We start from the raw sequence: 27,528 nt of genomic DNA on the forward strand, positions 1-27,528 counted from the left end.
GTATTACAATTCACTAATGCCTTGAAAGTACCAATAAAACTAGTTTGGCAGTTTGGCCCTGTCTGAGACATCCTTTGAGGCCAAAGCATCAGTAGAGGGCGCAAAAGCGTTGGTCTCGCATTGAGCAGTATGTGGGGTGGATTTGTGACGCTGTCATGAAAGGAGAAATGGAAGAGGCTGTCCTAGACAGACCATGAAGCTTTATACTAAAATCCTTTATACACAGAGTTCCGTTGACACAGCACAGAACACGTGTTTCTGTGTCAGCATCGTGTCTTTGCACTTCAAGAGCGACAGACAGGATCATAAACATTCAATTGGAGAAGAAAGAAAAAAGGGAGAGACACAGACACCAAGCAAAAAGCCGTGTCCCCACAGGAGCGAGCAATGTCAAGTTTAAAGAAAAGATATTCGAATTCGTCAGCCGAACGGGATGTGGAAGACAAGGAGGTTACGGAGAAGATGCTCTCTCCAGTCGGAGGAGAGAATGGAAACTCAAGCCGGATGGGAAGCCCGGATAAGGTACCCGGGGAAGAGAAGGTTGTCCTAGAAAGAACCATTACCCTGGTGAATGGCGTAGCTATCATAGTGGGTACCATTATCGGCTCGGGTATCTTTGTGACCCCGACTGGAGTGGTGAAGGAAGCCGGGTCCGTCGGACTGTCCCTTGTCGTTTGGGCAGTGTGTGGGGTGTTCTCAACCATAGGTGCACTGTGTTATGCTGAGCTGGGCACCACTATTTCCAAATCAGGTGGTGACTATGCTTACATCCTTGAAGTGTATGGTTCCCTGCCGGCTTTCCTGAAACTGTGGATCGAGTTGCTCATCATCCGCCCGTCATCGCAGTACATTGTCGCGTACGTCTTCGCTACCTACCTTCTCAAGCCAATCTTCCCTGACTGCCCTGTACCCGAGAATGGGGCGAAGCTAATCGCCTGTCTTTGCATCTGTAAGTAGCCATTCTGATTCAATTTACTATTCTCAAACTCAGTGCTACTATATCAGGTGGTAGTTACACACGTTGCATCCTCATTTACGCATGGCGCACGTCAGGATTTCGTAGTATGCAAATGTATCTTCCAACAGACACTGTTTTATAAAAATATGTTTAATGAAACTTCATTTTGTAATTTCCTGGACTATGTTGATATATGGTGCCAAAATCTTGAAAACACGTAGCCTAGGCTTACTCACTGCGACACTGTTCTCTTGGCAGTGCGCTCGCCACTCACCCAAACGGAAACTGTAGGCTAGGTCTACTGTAGTTGAAAGAAACTGTTGAAAAAATAGCGCGTTATTTCATCATCCTTGGTTGGTAGAGGCCGGCTTTTTGGCAGCATTACCCAGGCGCCATATGGTCTGATCACACTCACATGGACATTTTATTTCTCTCCAGATAATTAATAATTCAAATTTAAATAAGGAAAATAATGTAAATACAATACAAATATAAAACATAATCTACAATAAATTATTGTTTCCCCATAATATGCTAATAACATTAATTCAGTTACACATCTTGCGCACATTATTCTCATAGACCCTTATTGTCCGGGGTATAAACGACAGTAATAATAAAATAAAAGGAAGGCGTGTGATGTGACTTACTATGTTCAATATCAATATGATGAAGGGATGTATTAAGTTTTGACACTGTCCTTTATTACTTTGTTGATATCATATGCTTTGGCCTATACATTCAGTAAGAGTTGTTCTATAAATGTTTTTGTGAGTCAGGTGGCACTGTGAAGTTCAACACGTAGATGTTAGCTAGTCTGTAACAGACATGCCTGTTGTGTTGTGCTGAACGATTATTATTTTTCGTTTTTTAAACAATAAATTGACCTAAATCGGTACAATTATTTGAAATTTGTTCAGTTTTTTTTCTGTGAGCTCAATGCACACATTGCACAGTTTTTCTAGAGATAAATCAGACCCAGCCTGAACTGTATAATGTTGTAGTTTCCAACAGGCCAATATTCTACATAGTTTAGCGCATAAAACGCATTTGTAGTCTGTGTTTATTTTATGCCTGCTACGGAAGAGGCAGAAGAATGCACGACCATGAGGGGATATAGAGGGCAGCCGTTGCTTCGCAAGTTACAGTATCTCTACCAGAAAATACATGATCTAAGTGATTAATAGTTGGTATTCAGCCGTCATAAAAGCATGCCTTATTTACTTTGGAGTACTACAAAATAGTGATTTTTGTCAAACCGCATATGCAGCAGCTCTATAGGGATGAGATGATGACTTGGAATGAAATAAGAAAGTCATCAAATAAAACAAATGTCACAATATACACAACTGAAATATTTGATTAAAGTAATGTGAATAAATGATGGTTAATAAGTGATAAGCAGTGGTGAGCAGTCACTACCATCATGGGACTTTGTTGTGTTGTTGCATTCTGTGTTACAGCATTCAACACATAATAGAAACCGAATTAGAAAACCTTTTTTTTTAAATGAATCGAAACCGAACAGACCTCAAAAAGTACTTATCGCTCAGCACTACTGTTGTGCAGTGTTGGATAGTAGTTAGCCAGTTGGGATTATGGGTGGATTAGTTTGAGCTCTGCATTAATTAGCCAACAAATCAAAAACATTCTCACATTGTGGAGATTGCTAGTTATCTCAAGCAGACTTTCCAATTCCATCTCTCTGTTACAGACTTTTGCCCCTTTTGGACCCATCTCTCTTGTAGCATACATTTCTCTGTTGGGGGTATGAATCAGTGGAGGCTGCTGAGGGGAGGACGGCTCATAATGAAAGCTGGAATGGAGTGAATGGAATGGAATGGAGTGAATGGTATCGAACGCATGAAAACCATGTGGTTGATACCACTCCGTTGACTCCATTCCAGCCATTATTATGAGCCTTTCTCCCCTCAGTAGCCTCCACTGGTATGAATGCCTGATTAAGGTGCAGGAATGTGTGTGTGAACGTCATATGGTATAGTGCCTGCGCTAGTCTCTAATCCCTTTTCTGAGCGTGTAATCCCCAACAGTGACCACATGATAGAGACTGAGATAGAGGGGCAGCCAAGCCAGGGCACATATATAGATTAGAGATAGGGTTGAAGCCAAGATGTTGTTGGTCTAGACTCTATAGAGTTGACATGGTCAGTCAGGATAGCTAAGCTTCTATTATCCACAATACTGTTCCATGCAGTTTTGCTAATCCATTGAGTTGTGCTAGGCTAGGATGTTTGTCTGACCGTCTGTGTTATTGTTCCAGTGATTGATTTGTTGTTTAATAGTTATTCGGTCGCCGTGCTTTAGTTTAATGTATAATTCCACAGTGGTGAGGTTTAACACAGTGGCCCCCTGGCTGGTTGTGGGTTGAAACCTCAGGTTCAGTCCATGTCATTTGTTTAGGAGGCTGAGACTGAAGCCTTTTTGCCTTGGTAGTCCCTTTACTCTGATCCCAGTGGCAGCAGGTCTGCTCTCTCATTCTCACTCTCAGTGTGAGTGTGTTTTCGTGTGTGTGTGTGTGTGTGTGTCATTCCTCCCAATCTATACTGTACTCCCACACAGGCCCTCTTTGTTCTGTTTGGTTCCCCATTGTTGCCCAGGCTGATTTTATTTATGGTTCTTTGAACTGTTCGTTAGTTAATCTTTTTTAATGGGGAGTCAGAGGGACAAGGGGAGGGCCTTGATTTTATTCCAACAAGAATCTGTTTACTGGGTCTCTGAACTATTCCACCCTCTGTGCCACATGACACACCTCACAGCGGTCCAGCGCACTAATCATTTACATTTGAGTTATTTAGCAGATGCTCTTATACAGAGCGACTTACAGGAGCAATTAGGGTCAAGTGCCTTGCTCTAAGGCACCTCAACATATTTTTCATCTAGTCGGCACTGGGGGTTCGAACCAGTGACCTTTTGGTTTACTGGCCCAACACTCTTAAACGCTAGGCTACCTGCCGCCCGATCACATATATAATGTGGGCTGGGTGCTGGGATTTCCCAACCCTAGCCTCAGGGTCCCACTGTGCGTGCTGAGTGGATGCTACGCGAACAATTAGTACCTTCAGAAGGATTTATTGAGCTTACTGAGCTTATAAAAGGTGGGAGAATTTGTAAAGATTTTTTTTAGGTCATTCATGAAGACAGTAATAAAAAGGCATAACTCTCACACACGGTCTCTTTCTCTGTCTTTCCCCAGTACTATTGACTGCTATAAACTGCTACAGTGTGAAGGCAGCCACGCGGGTCCAGGATGCCTTTGCAGCTGCCAAGCTCTTTGCCTTGGGCCTCATCATTATTATTGGTTTTGTGAAGATTGGCAAAGGTAAGATACAGCCACACAAAATCACTAACACACTCATCATAATGCACTTTACAGGAGGAGGTACACAGTGAAAACTAAACAGACAAGCCATAAAGTGCCATGCGACGGGAAAGGAAGTGGTCATTTGTAGCTCAGTTGGTAGAGCATGGCACTTGTAATGAAAGGGTAATGGGTCCGATTCCTGCTTCAGATAAAAGTGTCTGCTAAATGGAGTATATTGTTATATATTATAAGTCAGGCCCAATAACGATGTGTCAGGTGATCGAGTGCAGGAAGTTGGCGTGGCCTTCATTGCCAATAAGGTATTTCCCCATAGATGGAGGGTGTCCCTAAGAGAGTGAAGTAACTATCTGTCTTAGCCCAGCGCCCAGTTTTTCTCAAGTTATCTATCCGGATTTCAGCTATCAGATTGGATGTATAGAAATAGAATGTAAAGAACATGAGTCCCCATTCAAGTCAATGATTAATCCGTTCTATTCATTCTATTGTTATGCATTTAATCCTATCTGATAGGTAACTGTGCGCTTGCGAATAGAAGTCTTCTTCCTCTTGACTAGCAGGATCAAGCATTATCATGATTGATTTTATTTCAGTTTCATATGATCTTATAAAACACTATCTTGAAGAATCATGTGCACAAAAAAACGAAACAAAATTGACAATACAATTGACATGCATGCAAAATAATCATAGCAAGTACAGCTACCACTTTGTAAGTTACAAAATGATAGCTGTACTTGCTATGATTATTTTATTACTTGCTATGTAAAAAAAAATTATGAGCAGTATCAAATACGCCCTATCATTTCTAGATGCACAAAGGCAGCTTCATATCTCAGCAGCTTGAGTCAGTCTTTGAGAGCACAGGAAGCTGCTGCTATCATAGAACCAGGAAAAACACCTCATGTTGCACAATGTAAGAACAGAATGGATAAAAGAAATGGAAAACAAATAATCAATATTATACCCATCCTGTTCCCAACTCAAGGGTTCCAACTGGGGTCCTAAGGAAAGATTATGATCATCAACATTAAGTGATATAAGTCCAACAGACATCACCATTCAATCCACTAGTGTTTTGGTCCAATTAAGATGTTCAGCCCAAATGAGAGGCATAAAAAACAACGTTATCATGTTCCAACAGTAAAACACTACTCCATTGTCCTGCGGGAGGAAGGAGAGCTGAGGGCCAGTCAGTACTGATTGAGAGATCAGTGTGGACTGATTCAGTGCCCAGACTGGGCTTATATGGGCCACCTTAAAGGAAAACAAACAAGTCTTCCAGTCAGACTGATTTAATATTATGTAAAAGTAATTATGTTAGAATAAAAGGTACTGTTGAAGTGCAAGGAATTGCACTTTTTAAAACCTTTGTCCTGGAGATGCCTGAGATTTTGTAACCTGATGTTTTACTGTAGCAAGTTAGCAAATGAGAATTCCTTTACAGAAGTGTGTGGTTAGTGCATGGGAGCAAATGAGTGATTCAAGCTTAACTAAACAGCTTACAGAGAGGTGCCACCGTATTTACCAGAGGCATGCCCCCCCCCTCCTTCAGTGTACCAAGACTGCAATGTCTAAGGTGCATACATTTGCAATGCTGCTCAGGGAACCGTTTCTGAGACTGCTAACCTTTCCCAGGTAACCCTGTGCCCTTAGGGGCCAGATACCCTCTGTTGGGTGACTATGTGTAGTCATGGCCAGCTGTGCAACCATGGCTGGTCCTGTTCTTCCCTGTTGGCCTCCTTGTTATCACATCTTTTTCCCCTCTCCTGGTTGTATATTTGGATGCACATGAGTTAAGGGTGAAGTGTATGAGAGAGAATTTCTTTGCAGGCCAGAGCACTGGGCAAAAACTGGTTTAATCAACGTTGTTTCCATGTAATTTCAACCAAAGAAATCATTGTGATGACGTTAAATCAACGATGAAAACTCATTGGATTTGTAAAAACTCATCAATGTAAGGGCATTTTTCTTTTTTTTTTTTCACCCAACTTTGAACCTAAATCCAATGGCATTGTGAAATGTTTTGTTGATTTTGCATTGAATTCACATTAGTTGACATCTCAACCGAATGTAAATCAAAACTAGATGTTGAACTGACATCTTTGTCCAGTGGGGAAGCTCTTGCTTAAAGCACCAGACTAGATTGAATCAATCGTAACATTGGTGGTGGACTTTTAGCTATTTTTGTCAGACACTATAATACGGCTAGGTAGAGTTAATACTATCAATCATTCAGAGTTAAATATGGTTTCCCGGCTCTCTATCTTCTGTCTTCAACAGCAGCCACACTCCCCCTCCATCTGCATGGTCCTGTCTGACTCTGCCAGTGGTCACAGACAGATGAATGGCAGGCTTTAAGGGGGAAAATATATTTAAATAAAGAAGAGCTATGGGGGTCAATATGTTAGTGCTGGTTGGGAGTGGAAGTTGGTGAGGGGCTTATGTCAGATGGGCATTTTCTCACAATGGATTTGTAAACAAATGTCTTGTAGGCCCCAATGGTCATTGGTTACTGTCTGCTTTTCACAAAAAACAGCAACTTTAAACACTTATTTGTTTCTTGTTCATTCTTACACGGACTGATCTTTCTAATAGAGGACATTTTTGATTAAGGCTTTACTTGCAATGATCATGGTAGTGGTTGTCTTTACTTGAATGAACTTGTTGTAAGTCCCTATGTGTCAGAGCATCTGCTAAATTACTTAAGTGTGTCTATATCTGTATTTCTTTGTCTGTCAGGATGTGTGTGTGTGTTATAGTTCTATTGCCCCGTGATAAACTCAGTGTTGTGAAATAGCTTGTATCAAATTACCATGGTCCTCCTGCTGCCAGCTCATGGCTGTGGTATGGAGGAGGATCTTCCAGAGCTGGACTGCTCTGGTCTGGTCTTGTCTTATCTGGGTGGGACGCCACTGGGTTGGAGAGATACATCTAATGACAGAGGTCGAATGAACGTTCCTCTTGTCCTTTTTCTCTTTTCCTGACTGAGAGACATGCTCACTTCGGTGCATTTTAAACCACTTGTTGTCTATACTGGGCAGTCACCTAGGGTAAATGGATTAAGTATAAGATTCTGGGTCATTCCTTCATTTGGCAATAGGGTCAAGCAGGTTAATGGCAACATGATTGTTAAAAACTAATCTGATTAGGCTACTGCAATAGTCCAGTTCCTTTTCAATCAAAAGTGTTTTTGTTTGTCTTTTGGAGCCAGTCGGGAGGCTCTGTAGGGACATTCCTTGTCTGGGTGTCTTTAATGTGTGTTTTTCATGTGTACATCTCTGTCTCAGTACATCTCCCCTTGGCTGATTATGAAATAGGCAGCCCTGCAAAAAATTTGCCATCACATTTCTTTCTGCTGGCTCAGTTGAAGGAACGGTAGTCAGTATTGTAACAGGATCTCTTAATGGTTTTATTTACAACCTGACCTAGCTGCTCATTGTGCTGCTGTGACCAACTTTAACCCTCCCCAAATACAACACACATACGCCCACTTCCTGGTGGGAAGGAGCGATGGGCCAGTAACCGAAAGATTGCAGGATCGAATCCCCGAGTTGACAAGGTAAAAATAGGTTGTTCTGTCCCTGAGCAAGGCAGTTAACCAACCCACTGTTCACCACGCGCCGAGGGGTTGGGTTAAATGCAGAAGACACATTTCAGTTGAATGCATTCAGTTGTACGATTGACTAGGTATTAAATCAAAATCAAATTCCCACATAGTCTCCCTCTGGCTAATCACGTAACTGCCAATCGTACCTGTCAAGCCACTCCGACATTGCTCGTCCTAATATTTATATATTTCTTAATTCCATTATTTGACTTTTAGATTTGTGTGTACTGTTGTGAATTGTTAGATACTACTGCACTGTTAGGAACACAAGCATTTCGCTACACCCGCAATAACATCTGCTAAATAAATTCAGTAAAAAAAATAAACTTCCCTGTTTCAGGACACTGTCTTTCAAAGATAAAACATCCAAATAACTTCACAGATCTTCATTGTAAAGGGTTTAAATACTGTTTTCCATGCTTGTTCAATGAACCATAAACAATTCATGAACATGCACCTGTGGAACGGTCATTAAGACTCTAACAGCTTACAGAAGGTAGGCAATTAAGGTCACAGTTATGAAAACTTAGGAAACAAAAGAGGCCTTTCTTCTGACTGAAAAACACTAAACGAACGATGCCTGGGTCCCTGCTCATCTGCGTGAACGTGCCTTAGGTATGCTGCAAGGAGGCATGAGGACTGCAGATGTGGCCAGGGCAATAAATTGCAATGTCCGTACTGTGAGACGCCTGAGACAGCGCTACAGGGAGACGGAACGGACAGCTGATTGTCCTTGCAGTGGCAGACCACGTGTAGCAACACCTGCACATGATCGGTACATCCGAACATCACACCTGTGGGACTATTACAGGATGGCAACAACAACTGCCCGAGTTACACCAGGAACGCACAATCCCTCCATCAGTGTTCAGACTGTCCGCAATAGGCTGAGAGAGGCTGGACTGAGGGCTTGTAGGCCTGTTGTAAGGCAGGTCCTCCCTCACCAGACATCACTGGCAACAACATCGCCTATGGGCACAAACCTACTATTGCTAGACCAGACTGGACTGGCAAAAAGTGCTCTTCACTGACGAGTCGCGGTTTTGTCTCACGGATTCGCGTTTATCATCGAAGGAATGAGCGTTACACCGAGGCGGTGTGTCACAGCATCATCGGACTGAGCTTGTTGTCATTGCAGGCAATCTCAATGCGGAGCGTTACAGGGTAGACATCCTCCTCCCTCAACGTGGTACCCTTCCTGCAGGCTCATCCTGACATGACCCTCCAGCATGACAATGCCACCAGCCATACTGTTCGTTCTATGCGTAATTTGTTATGCACTTGAGTGAGGACCCAAAAGCGGTTTAACAAAAACAGAGTCCTTTAATGTAAAAACACAGGGAAGACATAGATCCTCTTCAGATGTATATAATGGCAAAATAGACAACCCGCAGAGAGGGCGACAAATGAAACAAAAAGTCCTTCTGATAATTACAGAAGAGTCCCCCTTCTTAGCAGCAGAGGAGAATAGCTGGGTTAGCGGCGACAGACTGCTGGTCTCTCTGGGTAGGCGCGGGTCGTACAGGACAGAGGTACCTGATCACACGTAGCATCAGATGAACAGGCAGATTCCGACAGGACGGGGCAAGGGTGAAGCAAACGAGACGATAGTTTGGTTCTGGCATGAGAAACTCAAACGAGAATCTGACAAAGAAAGAAGCAGGAACAGAGAGAGAAATAGAGACCTAATCAGAGGGAAAAAAGGGAACAGGTGGGAAAAGGGTGAACGAGGTAGTTAGAGAAGATGAGGAACAGCTGGGGGGAGGAGAGAAAGAGAAGGTAACCTAATACGACCAGCAGAGGGAGACGGAGTGAAGAGAAAGAACAGGAACAAGACATAATATGACAATACATGACAAATTTCCTGCAAGACAGGAATGTCAGTGTTCTGCCATGGCCAGCGAAGAGCCCGGATCTCAATCCCATTGAGCACGTCTGGGACCTGTTGAATCGGAGTGTGAGGGCTAGGGCCTCCCCCCCCCAGAAATGTCTGGGAACTTGCAGGTGCCTTGGTGGAAGAGTGGGGTAACATCTCACACCAAAAACTGGCAAATCTGGTGCAGTCCTTGAGGAGGAGATGCACTGCAGTACTTAATGCAGCTGGTGGCCACACCAGATACTGACTGTTACTTTTGATTTTGACCCTCCCTTTTTCAGGGACATATTATTCCATTTCTGTTATTCACATGTCTGTGGAACTTGTTCAGTTTATGTCTCAGTTTTTGAATTTTGCTATGTTCATACAAATATTTACACATGTCAAGTTTGCTGAAAATAAACGCAGTTGACAGTGAAGTGACGTTTCTTTTTTTTGCTGAGTTTGTGTATGTGACCAATAAAAAGTTGCTGTTATCTATCCACTGATATTGTATTAAGAAGTTTTAAACTACTAGGCCACTGTTTTATCTTGACCAAATAATACAGCTGGCTCCAAACTAGGAGAACCTAGTGCTGTGGGCCAAGCCAGTATCTATCTTGACAAAGAAAACAAAAAGGATTCCAAGGTTAGCCTTATCTGAGTTGGGTTTGTAGATGTACCTTTTCTAGTGATAAAGATGGGTGTAAATAGTGAAAAACCATTTGGCAGTACGTCCAAACGGAATCACAACCGCAGACCACACGTAACCACACCAGCCCCCAAGACCACATCCAGCTTCTTCACCTTTGGGATCGTCCGAGACTGTGGGTTTGCACAACCAAATAATTTCTACATAAATTGTCAGAAACCAGGGACCTGACCTGACTGCAGTTCTGCATCATAAACGACTTCAGTGGGAAAATGCTCATCTTCGATGGCCGCTGGCACCCTGGAGAACCGTGCTCTTCACGTATGAATCGCGGTTTCAACTGTACCAGGCAGTTGGCATGTATTGCGTCGTGTGGCGAGTGGTTTGCTGATGTCAACGTTGTGAACAGAGTGCCCCATGGTGGGGGTATGGGCAGGCAGGCATAAGCTACGGACAACAAACTCAATTGTGAAGTTTGGTGCCATCCTTGACGATGCCTACTTCCTGCAGTGGAGAGATGAACACCATGGGCATAAGGATTGTACCAAACTTCGCTAACCTGCAACTCGGGACACCTGCATTTCACTATGGAACAAGACGAGGGAGGTCTGGACTTCCTGGATGTACACGTCCACCAAACAGATGGAGACATTGACCACAGTACCCCTCACCCTGAGGACCAACCTGAATAGTCTACCACACTCTCTTTCATTTGCACCACCAGCTGAATAGCGTTTTCTTCCTAATTGTCTTCCCCATGCCCTTTATGAACTTGTCCATTCCCTTGTTCTGATTATTCTGCTGAAGGCCATTGAAGGCCGAAGAGTTTATTTTAACCTTGCTTAAATAAAACAATGAATTCTTAATGCTGAGCGAGCGTTGAGCATTTTCCTTTTCAATTATGATTACATACTTTGTTTGCACCTTGACTCATGCTGGTAAGAAGTGGAGGGCGCGCAACCAATATATTTGTGTCATAAGAGTTTCAGTGAACTAGCTGATATTACAGAACTTTGGGAAGACCCTTACCATGTTGGAACGTCATGCAGGCTTTAGGCTTAGAGTTGGGGGACAATAAAGGTGGAAGGTTATGGTCCTACATGAAGAGGGACATGGGGGTTCTCACGGCCCAGTGTTTGTCCTGTTTAATCATGGGCCCCTGTCTGAAACAACACTCTGGGAATTGTTTGTTCAGAGAATGTCTGGCTCTTTGGGCCAGCTGGTACTGTTGGAATGTCCATCCCTGGTGTGTTCCCTCAGGCATACGCTTCACATTTGGCTTGCTTTTATTTTTTTTATTTTTTAACAGGTAGCCCCTGAGTTGTGGAATCAGTGAAATCCCCATTACTGTTGATGGTAGGGGATTAAAGTAGAGGTCGACCGATATTGGAGGACAAAAAAAGCCGATACCGATTAATCAGACGATTTTTATATTTATATTTGTAATAATGAGAATTACAACAATACCGAATGAACACTTTATTTAACTTAACATAATACGTAAAAATCAATTTATTGTCAAATAAATAATGAAACATGTTCAATTTGGTTTAAATAATACAAAAACACAGTGTTGGAGAAGAAAGTAAAAGTGCAATATGTGCCATGTAAAAAAGCTAACGTTTAAGTTCCTTGCTCAGAACATGAGAACACATGAAAGCTGGTGGTTCCTTTTAACATGAGTCTTCAATATTCCCAGTTAAGAAGTTTTAGGTTGAAGTTATTATAGGAATTAAAGGACTATTTCTCTCTATACCATTTGTATTTCATACATCTTTGACTATTGGATGTTCTCATTGGCACTATAGTATTGCCAGCCTAATCTCGGAAATTGATAGGCTTGAAGTCATGTGCTTCAAGCATTGCGAAGAGCTGCTGGCAAATGCAGGAAAGTGCTGTCTGAATGAATGCTTACGAGCCTGCTTGCTGCCTACCACCGCTCAGTCAGACTGCTCTATCATATATTAAATCATAGACGTAATTATAATATAATAACACACAGAAATACGAGCCTTTGATCATGAATATGGTCAAATCCGGAAACGATCATTTTGAAAACAAAACGTTTATTCTTTCAGTGAAATACGGAATCGTTCCGTATTTTATCGAACGGGCGGCAACCCTAAGTCTAAATATTGCTGTTACATTGCACAACCTTCAATGTTATGTCATAATTATTTAAGATTCTGGCAAATTAATAATGGTCTTTGTTAGGAAGAAATGGTCTTCACACAGTTCGCAATGAGCCAGGCGGCCCAAACTGCTGCATATACCCTGACTCTGCTTGCACTGAACGCAAGAGAAGTGACACAATTTCCCTAGTTAATATTGCCTGCTAACATTAATTTATTTTAACTAAATATGCAGGTTTAAAAATATATACTTGTGTATTGATTTTAAGAAAGGCATTGGTGTTTATGTTTAGGTACATATTGGTGTAACGATTGTGCTTTTTCCGCGAATGCTCTTGTTAAATCATCACCCGTTTGGCGAAGTAGGCTGTGATTCGATGATAAATTAATAGGCACCACATTGATTATATGCAACGCAGGACAAGCTAGTTAAATTAGTGATATCATCAACCATGTGTAGTTTAACTAGTGATTATGTTAAGATTGATTGTTTTTTATATACGTTTAATGCTAGCTAGCAACTTACTTTGGCTCCTTGCTGCACTCATGTGTCTCCTCGTGGAATGCAATGTAATCGGCCATAATCGGCATCCAAAAATGCAGATTACGATTGTTATGAAAACTTGAAATCGGCCCTAACTAATCGGCCATGCTGATCGGTCAACCTCTAGATTAAAGTTTAAACCACGGATGCTCACAGCCTTTTGAACAAGCTCTAAATTATATTTGTGATATTTTGCCTGGGTACATTTGTACTCTGCACTATTTCAACGGTTTCAAGTTGATCAAGGTGCATTTGTTATCTAGTGTTGTATCATTCCAGAACCCTGCTCTGACACAATACATAGGGATACTGATTCTGTCCACTTTGTGTTCAATGAGTCAGTCAACTGGACTTACCTTTCCAACTCCCTTTCTCTCCTTCTTCCAGGTGACACAGTCAACCTCTTACCAGAAAATTCTTTCAAGAATTCAAACTACGACTTTGGGAACATTGGTCTGGCCCTGTACAGTGGTCTGTTTGCGTATGGGGGCTGGTAAGTACAGAGAACTAGAACTTGACTGACATCCAGAACTATTGAACACTAGGCCAGCATTTTGTCCTCCATTCTAATCCCATTGTAAACCCCCTCTTAGGAGGACTGACTAATTAAGAACTCTACTAAGTGAATTGAAAAGTCTGTTCAGACTAATCCTCCCCATGCCTGGTGTTCACTCCCTCTTTCTCCGTCCCTCTCCCGCTTTCTCCTCACTAGCTAGGCCTCCATCCAATTGGCAACATTTGCATGCAAATATTCTAAAATCTGCATAAATGAAATGTGCAAATTTTCCACAAGTGGTGTGTTTCCACCAAACTTGAATCTAATGTTCAACGTGTTTCCATTTGTATTTTCAACTCTACTGATAGTTTTAAATACAAAATGCACCTACTCTGGTCTTGGCACACAGCTCCAGTCTACATGATGAATTTATTTTTATTTAACTTGGCAAGTCAGTTAAGAACAAATTATTATTTACAATGACGGCCTAGGAACAGCGGGTTAACTGCCTTGTTCAGGTGCGGAACAACAGATTTTTACCTTGTCAGCTCTGGGATTCTAGCAACCTTTTGTGTACTGGCCCAATGCTCTAACCACTAGGCTACCTGCCGCCCCTGTAGCCTGATGATGGATTTGAGCGAGAATGTTTTTATTTATCAAAATGGCAGTCAAGCATTGATCATCATGTCACCAGAATAAGACCCTTGATATGTTATTGGAAAGGAGCATCAAGCTCATATCTTGCACTTTCACCACCCTGTAAAGGTCATAACTTGCTTATTCCGCATCCTATTTTAAATTGCATGGTTTCCCAAGTCTTAGTGGGAGGAACACACACCAGTATGGTTTCAAGTTGACTTCGATATGGTGGTGTTTACATCAATATTTGCGCATAAAGGCATTTCCACCGCCATTCCTCGCATAATTAATTTTACTGACACAAAAGATCCCACTATGTCAAATGAACAAATTATCTGCCGGCATTTACCAAATTGTACCAAAACTTCCTGTTTCCATCACAGCTGTCATATTTTCTTTAAATATGATGACTTTACTTGCATAAAAACTGTGGATGAAAACTTGGTTACAGTCTCACTCTTTCCTCTCCCGTCTGGTCCTTCTGTAGCTCAGTTGGTAGAGCATGGCGCTTGTAACGCCAGGGTAGTGGGTTCGATTCCCGGGACCACCCATACGTAGAATGTATGCACACATGACTGTAAGTCGCTTTGGATAAAAGCGTCTGCTAAATGGCATGTATTATTATTTTTACCACTGTGTGTTGTGTTTTGTTCATCTATGGTATATGAAAGCTATGATTACAATAGATTTGCACGAAGTGTTCTGCTCTGATTGTCTCTCTTTGTATCTAAACAATGTCTTCTTTATCTTGCAGGAATTACTTGAACTTTGTTACAGAAGAAATGATTGAACCTTACAAGTGAGTGTCCAAACTAGTCCATGGCTACGGTCCAAACACTTAAAAGACACACCCTCGTCCACTTACCCTCGCCTTATGCCTTTGGGGGAATCCCCGTTGCCATCTTGGCTGGTCAGCCAAGCAAGGGAAGTTTGCAACGTAAGACCCAGCCCTCGTTTTTAGTCGGCTTTGCGAGTGTACAATTATTTTCACTCCGGGGCCTGAAACTCCCCATAATTCAAACCACAACGATTGTACATCTGCTAAGAAAAGTCTGTGAAAACTTAAAAACAACAATGGAGAAGTCAACTTGCAAGTGTAAGTAAAAACGAATGCAAATAAGTTAGACATTTTGCTACTCTGTAAAAAGTACATATGTTTTGGAAATTGTAGAAATAAAAAATGTTCCTTCTTCAGAAGTTCCAGCTAGGCAGGCTAATGTTAGTTAGCTAATTAATTTGATAGCTATCATACAGTAGGCGTATATAAATAATAATATATTTAATATATGTAGACATACACTCATAATTGACTAGCGCATATAAAGCACCCGCAAGCTACCAGTGGCTGAAAACACAATCAGTGCAGGATGATTGTGTGGTCCACTTAAAAATAATTCCTTCCTCCCTCGCCCCTTGCCCTGCAAGTGTAAACTCGTCAGACGTCATGATACATCATCAGAAGTGTCAACTTCATTTGAGGGCTGAGGGGATAGGGTGTGTCTTTTAAGTGTTTGGACCGCAGCCCATGTTCCTTGTAACATACTATAGGTCAAGAATGACTACCTATGCATTTTGAAAATAATTACTGGTACATGCATGTTTTATGTTAACACGATTCCTGTGTCAGTCCGTTTCAAAGTTATAATTACTTCAGATTTTCTACCGACGTAGGTAAACAAAGGAACTATTATGTCAGAGGTGGCGTGTTAAACTCTATAACTCACTGCCCCCCCCCACACCCATAGGAACCTGCCTCGTGCTATCATCATCTCCTTGCCCATCGTCACTGTGGTGTACGTACTGACTAACCTGGCCTACTTCACCACTCTGAGTCCAGAAGAGATGCTGAGCTCTGAGGCTGTGGCGGTGGTAAGTTCTCACCCATACTGAACCAGCCTGTACTAGACTCTCGTGACAGACTTATGGTGTTGAGATTAGCCTGTACATACAGTACAGAACTGTCTCTCTCCACTGGTACACACTCAATATCAGGTTACGTACATCACTGTATGTCTTAGTACACACAGCCCAGTGACAGGTAGACAGACTTTGTTTGCTGATATTGTTTGTGTTTCTGTCCTTCAGGACTTTGGAAACTACCACCTGGGTCCCATGGCTTGGATCATCCCTGTGTTTGTGGGACTGTCCTGTTTCGGCTCTGTTAATGGCTCTCTCTTTACATCATCCAGGTATCTCACAAACACACACACACTTACACCAGTGGAGTCTGGTCGGAGGAGCTGTAGGAGGATGGGCTCAGTGTAATGTCTGGAATGGAATTAATGGAACGGTATAAAACGTATAAAGCCATGTTTGACTCTATTCCAGACATTACGATGAGCCCGTCCTCCTATAGCTCCTCCCACCATAGTCCTCTGACTTACACTTATTAATTCACACACAAACTCCAAAGCTATATACAAGTATGCTCTTTTGGTTTGTGTGTATGTATAAATACTATAACCCCTGTTCTCTTTGTCAGGTTGTTCTTTGTGGGCTCAAGAGAAGGCCACCTCCCCAGTCTGCTGTCCATGATCCACCCCGACCTGCTGACCCCTCTGCCGTCACTCATCTTCACAGTACGTAACCTCTCTCTGACCAGGTGCTTCACAAAACTGCTCCACCATCGAGGGCTCTTATCATTCAATATGCAAAGTAAAATATAATATTGGAACTTGTAGTCAAACATTGAGCCTGAGGATTGAGGCTCAGTATTATGGTCATTATTAGCAATTTTTCATGCCTGTCTACAATAGTCACTGCTGTGTGCTACGTTCACATCTCTCTCTCATACTTCCCTCACAGTGCCTCATGACGCTGCTGTATGCCTTCTCCAACGACATCTTCTCTGTCATCAACTTCTTCAGTTTCTTCAACTGGCTCTGTATTGCCATGGCGATAATCGGCATGATGTGGCTGCGCTACAAGAAACCTGAGCTGGAACGACCAATTAAGGTGAGAATATGTGTAATGTCTCTAACCTGTTTTCAACTGATCAGGCACCAGAGAGAGAGAGCTCTTTGTTTGCGGCTGATGCACGTTCATTTTTAATTTAGTCATGTAGAAACTGTCACACTGGAATTTTCCACTCCTAATACCAGGTTCAGCAGTTTACTTGTCTAACATCGGCTCACTTGCGCTGAGGTGGGAGGGGTGGCAATATTTGAAGTAGGTCCTTAAAAACACGTGCAAAAGTGACAATTTCATGCAGCACTAATTGGAAGTTTTAAGACCCACAAAATGCAGGTCTTAACGGTAACTCAGTTGATAATGGCATGGATGGTGAGAGCGGAACAGAGGCCTATCCAGACATGACACACAGTGCCCATGGAAGAGAGATGTGCATTTTGTGCCTGTGAATCTTGTATTTAGAAACATAAAAAACTGTCGGTTTCCTCTCATTTTGTTTAATATGATTAAAAAACAAGAATGCCTACCCTCCCCTTAATCAAGGCTGGTTTAGCAGCATCGCATAGGTCTTTTAGGTCTAATGCTGGCCATTAACCAGGTAGCCTATGCATAAAGGGCTTTTAAATGGTCTACTGAGAGTGCTTTGAAATATTTATTTATTTATTTTCCTCGTGTTTTCATTATTCATAAGCGCGCCACTTGTTCGATTACCAAAGACACGCCCGCTCCTCCAAACTATTCAATCTTCCTATAATGCTAATATATCAATTGCAATTCCATTTTTTTTATCTGCCTTGAACATAGGCAACGGTACAATTGACAGGAGCCTAGTATTTTGTATAGATATGCGAATGATATGCGCAAAGACATTTACGCCTTTGTGTGCACAGTGCCATGGAACGAGATAAGCGATTTGTGATATCATGCATCTGACCCGATCCTATTTCAAAATATTGTTGTTGGTTTACATTTATTTTATTTTATTTAAACTAATTTATTAGAAAGATTCACCGTCCATGGGTTTTTGGTGAGTATATACTTGGCTCGAATACAATGCAATTTCGTCTGCTATTTCTGGAGAAGTGCAAATATGGTAACTTCGTGCTGAATCTTTATCCAGCTTCTTTGAAATTGCCTTACCTTATCTCTAAGTTGCCCCTGTATCCCACGGCGAGCAATTATGGTGCCTGTAACTGTATTTAGACACAGCTTATTTAAAACCGGTTTTTCATTTTTTATAGAATTTGAATAGAATTATTCATATCTTATCAATAGACTAGTGAATTTAATCTGATTATTGACTATGTTTTGCCTGTCCATGTCTGCAATTTACAGTAGGTCTAGTCCCTATATACACACAATGCCTTCGGGGGTACGCCAAATTTTTTAAAATCGCATTTGCAAACAGTCCATTTATATTTTCCAACGGGGCTATACATTTGGGTGAGTTTTTTTTCTCGCCTTAATAGCCTCGTTTCACTATCCAAAATAAAATTAAACCATCTAGTGTTCAGCGAAATAACAACACAATGTCAAATACAGGTAACCTAGTCAAATAATTAACATCCAATCACATTAACCGTTACTCTCTCGCGGGAATTCCAGTGACGGTCTGAATGTAGCAAAACGTAGCTGCTGCTCATTCCGTTTGCTCGAAAATAGATTAATGGTTCAAAAAAGTAAGGCCCGCGCCCATAGAGACACATACCAGCTCTACTGGTAGTTCTGCTACTACCAGCAGTACTACACCTGCACCTGTCAACGACACAAGTTGTTCTGCTTCTACGAGCACATCCTTTGCCAGCATCAGTAATTCTACATTTGTTGTTAGCCCAGCTAGCATGGACACTGACAGTTGTGAATCTGATGCAGCCGAAGAGCTACTGCCCCCTTACCCGGGAAAGCACCGAACAACAGACAGGGACGTTGTACCTTTGAAGAGGTGCAAATATGATGAACTACATTGATTTGGGGTTCACTTATATTGGGAGTAGTGCCTTTCCACAGCCACAGTGTATTATATGTGCAAAAATACTATCTCACAACTCGATGAATCCTTCACTCTTGTGCAGACATTTTGAAATATGCCAATTTGAAAAATAAGCCAGAATTAAGACAACTTTCGAGTAGTAAGACGTATAAAAGCAACAGATACCATTAATAAAAAGGGTCTAGAAGCTTCTTATATGGTGAGCTAACGAGTGGCTAGGACAGGCAAGCCCCATGCTATTGTGTAGGACTTTATTCTTCCTGCTGCCCCAGATATGGCTGGGACAATGCTGGGGGGAAAGGCACAAAAAACTGTACAGACAATGCCTTCATCAAACAACACGGTTTCACAATGCATCAGTGACACGTCAGGAGATGTTTTGAAACCATTACTGCTTCGCATACAAGCCAGTGAGTTCTCTGCATTACAGCTGGATGAGTCAACAGACGTGAAGGGCCTGGCTCAGCTCCTGGTATATGTCCGTACATTTATGGGGGGTCAATTAAGGAAGACATCCTCTTCTGCAAACCACTGGAAACCCGGACAACAGGAGAGGATATTTTTAAAGTACTTTGAGATGTGTTGGTATCTGTACTGATGGCGCAAAAGCCATGACAGGGAGACATAGTGGAGTGGTAATGTGCGTGCAAGCAGTTGCTCCCGACGCCACTTGGGTACACTGCAGCATCCACCGAGAGGCTCTTGCTGCCAAGGGAATGCCTGACAGCTTGAAAGACGTTTTGGACACTACAGTGAAAATGGCTAAATTTGTTAAAGCATGCAATGATATAGGCAGTGACCATGTAACACTTTTACAACATACCGAAGTGCGGTGGTTATCAAGGGGCAAATTATTGACACGTTTTTTTTAATTAAGAGACGAGCTTCAAGTTTTCTTTACTGATCATAATTTTCATTTGTCTGACCGCTTGTATGATGACAGGTTTCTCACACGACTGACCTGTCTGGGTGATATTTTTTCTCACCTGAATGATCTGAGTCTAGGATGACAGGGACTCTCCGCAACTATATTCAATGTGCGGGACAAAATTGAGGCTGTGATTAAGAAGTCTGCATTAACAAGGACAACACACAGGTCTTTCCATCATTGTATGATTTTTTTGTGTGGAAATGAACTCAAGCTTACGGACAATGTCAAATGTGATACAGCGAAGCACCTGTGTGAGTTGGGTGCGCAATTACGCAGGTACTTCCCGAGTAAGGCCACTGCACCAGAGCGGCGGAAGATGGTAGTGCAGGAAGTACGCCATCAGGAGGAGGCTGCAAGGTGGACCAAGGCAGTTTCTCTTGCCAAACAGGGACAGTGGACTCGATGGGACAGTGTGGAGAAGAGGAAGATCAGCTGGAAGGATCTGTGGGCCATGGAAGCGAGGCGGTTGAGCTTTTCCATCAGAGCAACATATGACGTCCTTCCAACACCAGTTAATCTTCACCAATGGTATGGTGAAGATCCGGACTGTGCCCTCTGTTCCATGCCAGCCAACCTCAGGCACATTCTCACAGGGTGTAAAACAAGCCTCACCCAAGGACGCTACACTTGGCGTCACAACCAAGTCCTTAAAAACCTTGCGTCCGCCCTGGAGGACAAGCGAGCTGCCACCAACTCCCTACCACCCACAGCAGCATCACACTCCTTACGGACAAAGTTTGTCCGCGAAGGGGCTAAACCACCGAAGAGCGGCTCTACACCATTAGAGCGAGACCAGCTGCGCTTGGCCCGCGACTGAAAAATGCTAGCTGACATTGGCCGGCAACTTGTGTTTCCTCCGGAGATCGCAACCACCACCCTGACCTGACATGGTGCTCTGGTCCCGTTCACTCAATAAGGTCTTCATCATTGAGCTCACAGTACCCTGGGAAAACTCAGTAGATGAGGCTTATGAGCGAAAACATCTGCGCTATGCTGATCTAGCTGCCGAAGCACGGCATCATGGCTGGAACACAGAAGTCCGACCAGTGGAGGTGGGCTGCAGAGGTTTTGTGGCAACATCTACAACCAGACTGCTTAGAGACCTGGGAATTAAGGGCCAGAGCCAGTGTTCGGCAATCAAAGCTGTATCAGAGGCGGCAGAAGGCAGCAGTCAGTGGCTCTGGATGAAGAGGAAAGATCCCAGCTGGGCCCCGAAGTGAGAGGGCCAGGAGGTATGCGGTCAACAATGCTTGACTCAGGGAGGAGGACGCCCCTGCCATGCATAGTCCCATGGGATGTTGGCTATCAACAACAAGGCAACTCCTATGACTAATTGGGAATGGGACGCAAGCGTAGGATTGATCACCCTGTCGCTGGCCGCCTTTGGGGAGGGTGTATAGTGTGAAAGGCCGAAACACCCTAGGAACCAAAGGTACACTACTGACGATGCGCTCCCCAAATTTCACCATGCTCACTGTTCATTAACTCTTGGAAGTGCTTGCACAAAGGATAGTAACATCTCATCCTGTGTTCTTGGAATCCGAAACGGATGACACAAACAAATGGATTTGTTATCCCTTTCATGCCCTGCCTCCAGTCCACTTACCTTTATCTGAACAAGAGAGCCTCTGCCAGATTCCTGGATTGGGCTGCGCTCCGAGTATCCTGCCTTGGCAAATCGTGCTGTTAAGACACCGATGCCCTTTGCAACCACGTAGCTATGTGATAGTGGATTATCGGCCTTCAATAGCATGAAAACTAAATACAGGCACAGACTGTGTGTGGAAAAAGACTGATACTCTCACCAATACAACCCAAAATTGCAGAGTTATGTGCATCCTTTCAAGCACACCCTTCTCGTTAACTTGTGGTGAGTTATTCACAATGTTTGATGAACGAATAAGGTTTTATATGTAAGGTGGTTAAATAAAGAGCAAAACTATTGATTATTATTACATTATTTGTTCCCTGGTCCTATAAGAGCTCTTTGTCACTTCCCACAAGCTGGGTTGTGAAACAAACTCACACTCATTCTTATGTTTAATAAATGTATCGTATAGTGTGTGTGTGGCAGGCTTACAATGATGGCAAAAACAACATTTCAGAGTGCGCTGACCCTGGTGCTAGAGGGGGTACGCAGCTGGAGGTTGAATGTTTGTAGGGGTACGGGACTATAATACGTTTGGGAACCACTGCTCTAGCCTATGTTTAACTATGTATTTCCAAATTCCAAATTAGAAAAATGTAGACTGCAAAAATGTTCAACATATTTAGCAAATATGGGGCAGGCTATTTAACGGACTATGCTATAGCAGAATAATATTCGTAAATACACTACTTGAAGCAGCCACATATTTAGCCATGGAGCACGCTTCGATTGGCCAGTGAGGGGCCAAGCGTCGACACACCCACAACTTGTTTATTCATCAAAACCTACAGCGCTACTGCCAACAGTAAGATTTACCATTGCAAGGGAAGGGGGATGCCTATTCAGTTGCACATCTGAATTCATTCAACCAAAATGTGTCTTCCGCATTTAACCCAATCCCTCTGAATCAGAGCAGTGCGGGGGGCTGCCTTAATCGATGTCCATGTCATCGTCGCCCAATAGAGCCCAGAGAGAGAGAGAGGGAGGACGATAGAAAAAGAAGAAAGAAAAGAAGGAGCTTGAACTGGTTACTTGGCGGCGTAGACCGCAGTGTGACCTGCTATTGGCATGAGCTGCTGGCTATAGAAGGTAGAGCAGCATGTGCACTGAGACAGTCACCCTAGGACTGTTGGACACACAGAGACCCTTTGTGTGACTGTGGGTCCTCTGCCTGCCCCCAAAATGGACCTATAATGGCCTGAACCCATCTGTCTGGTTGACATGGCGATGTGTTAATGAGGGGAGTGGCCGAGAGAGGCAGTGAAGTGAAAGAGGCCAGCGCTGCACAGTTCAGATCTCTATCTATCACAGATAAATCTGTCCTGTGTGTTTGTGTTGGGACTGGGTTTGGGACAGATGACCTTACAGTGGCTCTGTGCCACAATAAAGGAGGGGTTGGAGGGGTTCTTCAACATTGACCATTCAACTCTCTGCCTTTGAATATCTCGCTCTCGTATACCCGCTTGCTGGTACTCATTTAGTTAGTGTGGATCAACATCAGACTGCATTTGGCAGCCTCTGAAAAGGTGAGTTATTGGTCCGATGGTCCAGATTCAGCTGGATGTTAGTCAGTGTTCTGATCAGAGTTTGACGAAAGTGCACAAACACTCCCCTTTCCTCTCCACTCAGCATTTCACATCTAACCCTCAGAGTTTTAACCTTAAGCATTTACCTCAGTAAGACTGATGAGAGAGGCCCATTTGCTATGTATTATCTTCTACTTTTAAAATATTGTATTTTAAATATTCTATTTAGTAGATGAATATGCTTTGTGAATTACTGTCATACAATTTCACAATATTTTCCTATTTTAATTCCCTCAAGATGGGTTTAGTTTGAATCCAGTCATTCTCTGTGTGTTTTGTTAACGGTAGTGTCAGTGTGTTTGTCTGTCCTGGTTTATTTATTCAGTGTCACATTTAAATGTTTCCCCCAGGTGAATATCCTGCTGCCTATCAGCTTCGTCCTGGCTTGTATGTTCCTCATCGTGGTGTCCATCTGGAAAACACCTGTGGAGTGTGCCATTGGCTTTGGCATCATTGCCACTGGAGTGCCAGTCTACTACATTGGCGTTTGGTGGCAAAACAAGCCCAAATGGCTCCTTCAGTTTATCTGTAAGTTTCCGTTATGAATTGCTTCAATGCTCTCTCTGGACCTATCTGCATGATTGTAGTCTGTTTCTGATTGTACAGTGATTGTGACTTACGGTGTGTTTCTCTCTCCAGTCTCTTCCACGGCGCTTTGCCAGAAGCTGATTGGGGTGGTACCACAGGAATCCTGAAGAGGAGCTAAAGCGACGAAGCCCCTCGACATACAACCCCAGTGACCACTTATCTACCCCCTCACCCCTGGAGGCACCTGCTCTCAGTCTACACCCTCACTCAGCCCCCATCAAAGTTTTTTAGGTCTAATCATTCCTTCTGATCTCCTAGTGTTCTAGTGCAGGAGAGCCATGCTGCTAGACTGCTGTGCCCACCACGGTCCCCCTCTACCCTGCACATACTGTAGCTGTTGGGATACCTTCAGACAGGTTTTCACTGCAAACGTTGTTTCAGTCTTCAAGATTTTGTTGATTTAGAATGTCTTTGTACCGAACCACGGCTCACAAGTGTTGTATTTATGAGGATTATGTTACTTCTGTTTACAGAAAAATGCCATCTCGTTCAAACTATTCTTTCACTGAAGGTTTGGCATCCCTGTGTTCATATAGTTGCAATCTGTGCTTTCAGTCAATTGTGATGTGTGGCCTGGCTTGGTGCTAATTCCTGGTAGGCCAAAGCTAGAATTGTTGTTCAGATTCACTGACTCACTGTTTCACAGTAGTTCTACCATTACCCAGTTAGTGAGTCAACTGCTTCCCAGAAGGGCATCGTGTCTGTTTGTTGCCATGGCTTCTATTTCAGCAGCTTACAGGCTGTTGAACGCAGACATTATGTGTTGTAGTCTGGGTATTTGTTTTTCTGTATGCTTTTGTTTTCAGCTTTTTTTGGGGAAAGGTTTAATGTATCTGTAAAGGATAGCGAAATATCAATTTGATTATACTAGTGCCTCTGATAAAGCCAAGGCTATTCAGTTCCCTGACTACAGACACACTTGAACTCATCTGACCCCTGAGAAGCTGAAAACTGAGGGTAGACAGGGAAATGGACGTGTAACTGATTGGAGCGTAAGTGTTATAATTCTTATATGATAGCACCCCTCCCCATCTACGGCAGATCAGACTGGCTCACTGCACCTTGTGCACCATGTTGTAAATCCCTGCTTTGGCTGTTATTTTTTAAATCTTTGTAGATATGAATTTCTACTTTCATGAGGTAGATGCAGTGGAGCTTTTTTTTAATGCTGTCAATGAACTTTGTTGTATATCCAAGGACGTCTTAGTTTCCCGTGAGATTTCTGGTTCACAAATAGACCATGCATGGGACATAATTATTATAATTATAGTTATTTTTACAACTATTCCGAGTATACAAATTACAGAGACCCTTTTGCTTGTCTGTAGATTTGTCATTAAATCACCAGTAGCCTTCCGACTGTACCATGTCTTACCTCAGTGGACCTACAGTATCACAGGAATATAATATAGCTGGTTGTAAATCTTACAAATATAACATCATGTTTTTTTTTATGCTGATGTAATACAAACTTGTGAACATAATAGTTGCCTGCTTGAGCTCAATCCAGACTACATACATTACGAGCAAGGATTTAATTTGTTCTTAGATCACAATGATCTTGTGGGTATCATCAGATGCACATGGGTATTGTTGCTATTAACTACTGTTATGTCGAAGAGTTTTAAAACAGGACAGGTTGTAACCAAGGCCCCCAATAGGAACACTGTCACAGTGACTACTTTTTACCTGTGACAAGGCTGGCTAATAACCTCATGATTTTGGGTTAGAATGGGCTATTGTGGGTGTGTATGTGAGTGTGTATATGTCTTAGAATAGGGTCACAGCTGTAAAGATGATTTCATTGCTTTAGTGTGTCTGTTTCTGTGCTTGCATGTGTCTACTGTACGTTGTCACTACTGTCAGCAACTATCAACTTCATAAAAGGATTTCTACATTTAAGTGTGATGATGAGATTTGTGCGGTAAAGGTTTAATGAGGTATGGACCATGGTTGTTGGAAATGTGTGGTTTCCCCGTCAAAAAGTGGGTAGGCGGGCAGGGCAAAGGTTAAAACCACAGTCTTTGGATACAGATGCCTCAGAGGGTGGGACAGGGGAGACACAGGACTGGAGGTGGATGGTTGACAAGATTATTAATTCATTGTTATTTTTTTGCTGAAAAAAAATGTTCAGCGTACTATATTAACAAAAATCATCCCGCAGAAGCTTGTCCAGACCTGTTTATTTGAATGTGTTCCTCCACATTGTGGCACTGGAAAGCTTTGTAAAGCCAATGACATGTGTTGTGCTATAGACCACATGGTCACTGTGGTAACCATATAGCTCATGAGTCTGACTTACCATTGGTTTCCTGGAGGATGTGTCATTGTATGTAGAACAGCAGAATAGCTTGCTAACACTCCAGCCATCAGAAGATGTCAACTAATTTAAATAGTACTGTAGAAGGTTTTATTTATTTATTGTAGGATCTGTTAGTCCCCACATTTTTTTACAGGGCATTTGTTAAAGTGCTTTATGAATAAATCTTGTTTTTTTTCCATACATGTATGTATTGTCAAATTTGTCTCCTTTATCCTGTGTTCTTATCATGTTAATAAAATATGTTTCAATGCAATCCTCTTTGTAACTGATTTTTAAATACACTACAGGACGTACTTCACATTGACTACTTGTCTGGACAAACCCACTGGGCACAAACATCCATTCAACATCTAGTTTTGTAGAGTTGTCAACTAACGTGACTTCAACTTCAAATCAACAAAAATATAAACCATGTCATTGGATTTAAGTTTAAAGTTGGGTAAAAAACGTTGATTCAATGTCGTCACATTGCATTTTTTTGTTAAAGTGACATGGAAACAGCATTGTTTAAAATCATATTTAAAATTGTATTTGTCACATGCGCCAAATACAACAGGTGAAACACTTACAGTGGGGCAAAAACGTATTTAGTCAGCCACCAAGTGTGCAAGTTCTCCCACTTAAAAAGATGAGAGAGGCCAGAAAATCACATTGTAGGATTTTTAATGAATTTATTTGCAAATTATGGTGGAAAATAAGTATTTGGTCACCTACAAACAAGCAAGATTTCTGGCTCTCACAGACCTTCTATAAGAGGCTCCTCTGTCCTCCACTCATTACCTGTATTAATGGCACCTGTTTGAACTTGTTATCAGTATAAAAGACACCTCTCCACAACCTCAAATAGTCACACTCCAAACTCCACTATGGCCAGGACCAAAGAGCTGTCAAAGGACACCAGAAACAAAATTGTAGACCTGCACCAGGCTGGGAAGACTGAATCTGCAATAGGTAAGCAGCTTGGTTTGAAGAAATCAACTGTGGGAGCAATTATTAGGAAATGGAAGACATACAAGACCGCTGATAATCTCCCTCGATCTGGGGCTCCACGCAAGATCTCACCCCGTGGGGTCAAAATGATCACAAGAACGGTGAGCAAAAATCCCAGAACTACACGGGGGGACCAAGTGAATGACTTGCAGAGAGCTGGGACCAAAGTAACAAACACTCAAATCCTGCAGTGCCAGACGTGTCCCCCTGCTTAAGCCAGTACATGTCCAGGCCCGTCTGAAGTTTGCTAGAGCATTTGGATGATCCAGAAGAAGATTGGGAGAATGTAATATGGTCAGATGAAACCAAAATATAACTTTTTGGTAAAAACTCAAC

The 27,528-nt window shown here is 42.5% G+C and overlaps 1 protein-coding gene across 1 annotated transcript; it reads left to right on the forward strand.

Moving 5' to 3' along the window:
* The first annotated feature begins 133 nt into the window (after positions 1–133).
* Positions 134–26,455, forward strand: LOC118401361 (large neutral amino acids transporter small subunit 1-like). Its single transcript, XM_035798790.1, has 10 exons — positions 134–949; positions 4,173–4,298; positions 13,479–13,584; positions 14,981–15,025; positions 15,972–16,095; positions 16,312–16,415; positions 16,709–16,805; positions 17,032–17,181; positions 23,642–23,819; positions 23,931–26,455. The coding sequence occupies exons 1-10, from the start codon at positions 388–390 to the stop codon at positions 23,984–23,986; spliced, it is 1,548 nt and encodes a 515-aa protein (XP_035654683.1). The 5' UTR covers positions 134–387; the 3' UTR covers positions 23,987–26,455.
* Positions 26,456–27,528: the final 1,073 nt, after the last annotated feature.

This window comes from Oncorhynchus keta, chromosome 22 (genome assembly GCF_023373465.1).
Source record: "Oncorhynchus keta strain PuntledgeMale-10-30-2019 chromosome 22, Oket_V2, whole genome shotgun sequence".
Taxonomy (NCBI): Eukaryota; Metazoa; Chordata; class Actinopteri; order Salmoniformes; family Salmonidae; genus Oncorhynchus; species Oncorhynchus keta.

Coding starts and splice junctions, on each gene's coding strand:
- LOC118401361 (XM_035798790.1), top strand. CDS start 388: ATGTCAAGTTTAAAGAAAAGATATTCGAATTCGTCAGCCGAACGGGAT. Junction 16,416..16,708: donor TCTCTCTTTACATCATCCAG/GTATCTCACAAA, acceptor TCTCTTTGTCAG/GTTGTTCTTTGTGGGCTCAA. Junction 17,182..23,641: donor AGCTGGAACGACCAATTAAG/GTGAGAATATGT, acceptor TGTTTCCCCCAG/GTGAATATCCTGCTGCCTAT.